General features: G+C 43.0%; 1 protein-coding gene across 1 annotated transcript; it reads left to right on the plus strand.

Annotated features, from left to right (window-relative positions):
• The first annotated feature begins 504 nt into the window (after positions 1–504).
• Positions 505–5956, plus strand: LOC132990168 (ras-related protein Rab-7L1-like). The gene is made up of 5 exons (XM_061058280.1): positions 505–922; positions 1890–1961; positions 2063–2244; positions 2986–3107; positions 3311–5956. The coding sequence occupies exons 1-5, from the start codon at positions 805–807 to the stop codon at positions 3432–3434; spliced, it is 618 nt and encodes a 205-aa protein (XP_060914263.1). The 5' UTR covers positions 505–804; the 3' UTR covers positions 3435–5956.
• The last annotated feature ends 324 nt before the right edge of the window (positions 5957–6280 follow it).

Raw genomic sequence — 6280 nt, forward strand, 5'->3', positions numbered from 1 at the left:
ATCATACATCATGACATCTAAGCCTCTGTGTAACTTACTATTTACAGATAAACTGGGACTCACCAGAAACAGATGACGGGCACTTCTTTAGGGTTACAGTTAGGATGTAGAAATGAACCAAGAAATGACAGTGATTATTTTGCAGACCTGTCTTGAGGTACCGATTTTGCTTCGCGCACATGCATGCTTCCAAAGCTGCCAAATGGACTACAAACAAGGCAACACTGAGAAAAAGGACGTTTTGCCTGAAAGTGGTTTTGGCCAACCGCTGGCTACACCACAATTATAGAGAAGTTTGCTATTATTCCCAGAGATAGCCGATTCAAACATATCCACTTACAGTAGATATCTTACATATTGGACTTTTTTAGGTGCCCCAAAAACTAAGTTATGGATGCAGAAAGTCGTGTACACAGATTCGTCAGCTTCTCAGTTTCGAGTTGCATGACGTTGTGGTTTATGCCACAAAACTATTTAAGGCATTTCTCAACTTCCTACAAGGAAGCAACTAGCAGCAGTTTAGAGTGGCACGCTGCATGAAAGAGGGAGAGTCAGCACTTGTGAGAGAGTTCTGAGTTAGAGCTGGAACAATGTGAAAACAAGGATTGTCTTATGTAATCATTCGAGGGTTTTAAAGAAAAAGGAGCTTTTAAAGAAGGACGAGTTCGTGGTGGAACAACCTCAGGTCAAGTCAAATCCAGAAGTGTTTTAGTTGAGTTAACAGAAGAAGAGAGCCGCCTCATAAATCCCATTTCCTGAATATGAGGTTTGGACTTTGAGCCGTCTGCAGACAGAGGGGGAGCGATGACCGAACACCTGCTGAAAATCCTGGTTGTCGGGGATGGAAATGTTGGGAAAACTTCCTTTGTGCAAAGATACGTCAACGGACAGTTCAACAAGTCGTACAAGATGACGGTGGGAGGTACGGCTAGTTTGGTTTGTCTCTGTTTTGTACTCTGCATTATGTTTATGTGAGTTAAAGTTGCAAGCTTTGCACCAAAGTTATGGGCAACTTCAGGCGCTCAGATCAAAGAAAAACTTGAAATGTCTCGATAGAACAAACTGTCCTTTGACTTGATGTAAACTCTATAAAATAAAACAGTTCAGTCTTTAGACCCTTATCAGGTAAACACCACATACTATGGATATGTTGAGAAATCTCCGATGCATATAAAGTTTTACAATCTTGTCCCAAATACTTCTTGAAACAGACAAAACTATTTCACAAAAATGTACAATTTTGCAATTTGCACGGGGGGCCCTCAGCTGCAAAATCTTACAAATCCATACCCACACACATCTACACATGATGCACAGGTGCTTAATCTGTTGGCAGGGATTCAAAACTGTGTGCACAGATTTGAACCGTTTTTAATTTGGACCTCAAAGGTAACTTCAAGTGAGTCTGGGGGTAATGCCGATCACAGAGCGAGCCTTTTTGATCAGCTTATTGTTCCTATTTTTTCATCCACACAGATGCTGCACCCCCCCCCCCCCCCCACCCCCCAGCAGCACAGCATAAAAGCAAAGATTCCCTGATTAACAATGTAAAGAAGGTTCTTGCTATTCTCAAATGTTTTAAGCTTCTTTAAGAGGAAGAGTCTGAACTGAGCCTTCTTGAATACGACATCAGTGTTCTTTTTCCAATTTACACTCTTCTCAGATGTCACCAGTGTGTTTCTTTGTGTGTGTTTGTGTGTGTGTGTGTGTGTGTGTGTGTGTGTGTGTGTGTGTGTGTGTGTGTGTGTGTGTTTGTGTGTGTATGTGGGGAGCGACGACACCAATAATCAGGAACTGTAATTCTTTGAGCTTCACACCATGTTACTGGATTGGCTTTTGATTCTAAAAGCCGTCCTTATTACATAGAACAAGTTTTCTTTTCTCTGCAGTGGATTTTTCCGTCAAGCTGGTGCAGTGGTCGGACACCGAGAAGGTCCGGCTCCAGCTGTGGGACATCGCAGGTATAAAACGTTTTGTTTTTTTCAGCCGATGGATAAATGACCCAAAGGGGACAGATGGATGTCATGTCACAGTGAACACTCTGTCCTCTCTCTCTTTCCAGGCCAGGAGCGTTTCATATCCATGACCAGGATCTATTATAAGGGCGCGTTGGGCTGTGTGGTGATGTTTGACGTCACCAGCTCGTCCAGCTTCCTCAACTGTCGCCATTGGAAACAGGATTTGGACAGTAAGGCCACGCTGCCCAACGGACACTCCATCCCCTGCATCCTGTTGGCCAACAAGGTGATTCAGAGCTTTTTTACACTGATGAATTATTCATCATCGAACCCTCTGGCTTTGATTTGCTGTAAAAAAAAAAATAATAATAATAAAGTGCGTCGCTACTTGATGGAAAAACAATTCCAGCCCCAGTTTTCCATTTCAAATTAATTAAATAAACATTTTAAAAAGATAGAAATAGTGCGTGTGCACATCCAGACAAAATGCATACAGGTGCAGGACAATAAATGTACCAACTGAGAATAAAGAGAGAAAGGTCTGCACACTCTTCAGCTCCCAGTGGACAGTTTTATTAAGACAAGGCAACGATTCAATCTAAAATATCTTCTTGTAGATTGAACATCTTAAGGCCTGAAGAAGATCTTGTCTAAATGAAAGTGTCCATTGGGAGCTGAAACAGTATTACTCCGTTGTTGAACATGCTACACACACAATGGCTGAAAAAACACATACATGCACAAACAGGATCTTGGGGGGGTTAGGTGATGTGCTGAGGAAGTGGACTGGCACCTCTCCAGCTACCAGACTGATTTACAGACTTTGTCCGCAACGGGACTTGAACCGGCAACCTTCCAGTTCCTAACCCAAGGCCCTACAGACTCCCAAAAATGTCAAAATTTATAAGACCTCAGTTGTATAGTTTCTTAGTTTCTCTGCTTATATAAATGCTTCTGTGTGTGTGTGTGTGTGTGTGTGTGTGTGTGTGTGTGTGTGTGTGTGTGTGTGTCTGTGTGTTCTCCACAGTGTGACCTGGCTCAGAGGGTCGTGTCCGCTGACAGCATCGACAGGTTCAGTAAGGCCAATGGCTTCCTTACATGGATGGAGACTTCAGCCAAAGACAACAAGAATGTGGGAGAGGCCATGAGGTAAATCTAAAAGTCGAGAGTACAGTTTGTCCTGATGAAGCGATCTGATGACTTACACAATACGCTCTCAAGTACTATAAAACTGTCAAAGACTACAGTTTGATAATGTCAGGAAGTTTTCAGGAGTCGCTGGATGAAAACACACCTGATGATGCAAGGAATTTAAAACTCCACTGATGTCACTTTTCTCTGTTGTGTTTTAGGAGGTTGGTGCAGGAGATTTTGTCGGTTCAGTCCAGTTTGGACTCGCCTCAAACTGAACCCCAAGACTCAGATCTCCTTCAGCTGGACTCAGAGGACAACAACAGTGGAGCAGGATGCTGCTGAAAAAAACCACAAACACAGCCAGGAGCTAATCAATGGACTGACTTGCTGTTATCAAAGTTGCTGATCGAGAGAGGAAAAACGATGAGGATGAAGAAGAGAGGGATGAACAGGAGCAGAAGGAGCAGAGGGGAAGGTGTGTGTGCGCTTGCCAACGAGGTGCGGAGCGTGCACAGTGCAGCCGCCAAGCACCCTCCTCCAACAGGCTGAGTCAGGCAGACACATGGCATCCTCGTGCAAATGGTGTGTAGGGGGGGGATGTTGCATGTGTGTGTGAGATGAAGCTCCCACATGACCTGTAAAGAGTACGCTTTTGAATGTAGGCCTTCGACATCAGAGAAGTGTGGGAACATGTTGATGCTGAAATGGTTGTTTTCCATAAATTCAAGACTGATGATGTTTTTTGGAGTTTTAATAATTGAGCGATGAAGCGGTCTATAGTATTGTCAGAGCAACTTTGATAAACTGCACAATCCTGAGAATAACACAGAGATGAAGCAGAAGGCAACTCAGCCGCTTCACAAATAATATAATAACAACAAACTTTATTTTTATAGCACTTTTCAAATCAGGGGAACAAAGTGCTCTGGAAAATGAAAATAAGATAGAGACGTGTGAGGAAGGCAATGATTCATAATAAGAAACAAAATAGTGAGAGATAAAAGAGCACGAGTTGCACAAATCCCCTACAAGCACATCTTCCAGAGGTTGGGGGGGGGGGTCCCTGATGGAGAAGGCCCGGTCACCTTTGGTCTTCAACCTCGATTGTGGCATGGCGAGCAGAGCCTTGGCCGAGGAGCTGAGCATGTAAGAGGTGAGGAGATCAGAGATATGTACTTCGGTCCAGAGCGTGCTTTATAAGTTAACAATAAAATCTTAAAATCTGTATTGGGAGCCAATGAAGGGACGCTAAAACAGGAGGGATGTGGTCTCTCAAATGGAGGTCGGTGCTCTCAGAGAAGGACCTTAGACGTTCATATTCTAATTGGACACGCCCCCTGCTTTGGATCCTGTCTGAGAGAAGGAGTCCATTGAATGATATGAATAATAACAAAGATATCTGTCTGACCAAATTGTTATGAGCTTATATCGACATTTTCCTTTTTTTGTGATGTCCTGAATGTACACCGCACAGAAACATGACGGTGTTGTGAATAAATTAGCGATACTATTCCTGTGTGTTCTGTGCAGTTTCTTGACGGCAGATGGCTCCAAATAAACGTGATAACCGCGTCCGCCAACGCTGCCGTGGAGACGAAGTCTGTCAGGTCAGCAAATCAGAGAACACTCTGTCATTACCATCAGGAACATGACACACACCTCAGTCGCTGCAGAATTAATCTAACACAATTTGAAAGCGAACATATTCTAACCGCTGAATTTGATTAATTAATTTCCACTTCAATCAAGAACGAGATAGCAACAGTTCTTGAAGTTTACATCTATATGCTGTTATATATGAAAACTTCAAGCTGGAATAAAATGTGAAATTTCCAACCACTTTATTATTCTTACTCGCGTCGTCATATAAACACATAAATGTTGGGGTTGTAAGGGATGTGTGAAAACAATTAAAGCACTTTTCGCAAATGATCAGGGGGGCGTAGCCCGATTCAAGGCTTTTCAAAACCAATTATTGATGATGTCAAATTCACTAAGTCTGCTTCTCAAGGTCAATAGCCATTACACGTACACTCAAAACCAAAAATAAATGTTGCTTTCATGTGCAGCCTGCACGACTGCGTTTTTGAGGAGATTCCAGTTTGAGCTCCTTTGAGTATTTGTTCTTCCTTGTGGGACTTTTTGTCAGTTTTTTTTTGTGTGGGGCTTCATTTCTTATCGGTGACTTGGACGAGAGCTGGAGCTGTGACTCAGTCGTGCTCACTATCTCTGGAGAACCCTCAACATAATGGGTGGTTTTTTTGGACAGATGGACAATGCACGGTTGTTTGGTCATTTCACAATATGTACGTCATGTGTTTTTTACGTTCATATAAACGGGGGCGCACAGTGTGTCAGCCAGTACGAGGGGCTCTTCAGTTGGACTCATTTCCTGTAATTGGACGTTTCTGCTGCACCTGAAGGTTTCTTTTTTTCAGAGGCTCAATCAAGTCTACGATGATTAAAGACACTGAGGCACTGAGCAGCTAATGGAGGAGGACAGAACGTATCAACCTGGTAAAATACATTCATCCATGGACTGTATGGAAGTAGCCACAGTGATGTCACTCTTTGGTTTCTCTACACCGCCATGTTGGTTTTCAGGAGCCAGACATTACCAGAATCAGAGGACAGGGTGGCATAATACTCTCTCGCTCACACAAACATGATACAATAAATGATTCTGAATCACACTGACAACATTCTGCACACTCACACAGTTTACATTACCACAGACTGTTTTCTGAACTAGCCAAACACAGCTGTTGCAGCACTCCAAAGACAGTCAACTAACTTCAAAAATAACACGACGTATTTGCAGTAACAGAAGTCTGTTTCTCTCTCATTAAATAAACATCTGTGTCGCTTCGTTATTGCGTTGTTTCATCACTTTTGTTCAACCTGAAAATAAGAGAAACAAAAGCACATCAACTCTGCATGGCTGCATATTACCGTACGTCTGGTTCTACTGGATAATGCATGCCACCAAAGACCCCAAGCTGCTCCACCCAAAAAGGTGCCTGTGTGTGAGCCTTACTCATCTTTAATCACAGATAAGAACACTGCAGGTGCTTTTAAACACAAACTTTTATCACATTATGACTGAACAAGATACAAAAAGCAGTGGTTGACACCAGGGTGTGATCGACAGCTTTCACAGCAGCGCAAATGAAACGCGCTAACTTGGC

Source organism: Labrus mixtus, chromosome 15 (genome assembly GCF_963584025.1).
Source record: "Labrus mixtus chromosome 15, fLabMix1.1, whole genome shotgun sequence".
NCBI lineage: Eukaryota > Metazoa > Chordata > Actinopteri > Labriformes > Labridae > Labrus > Labrus mixtus.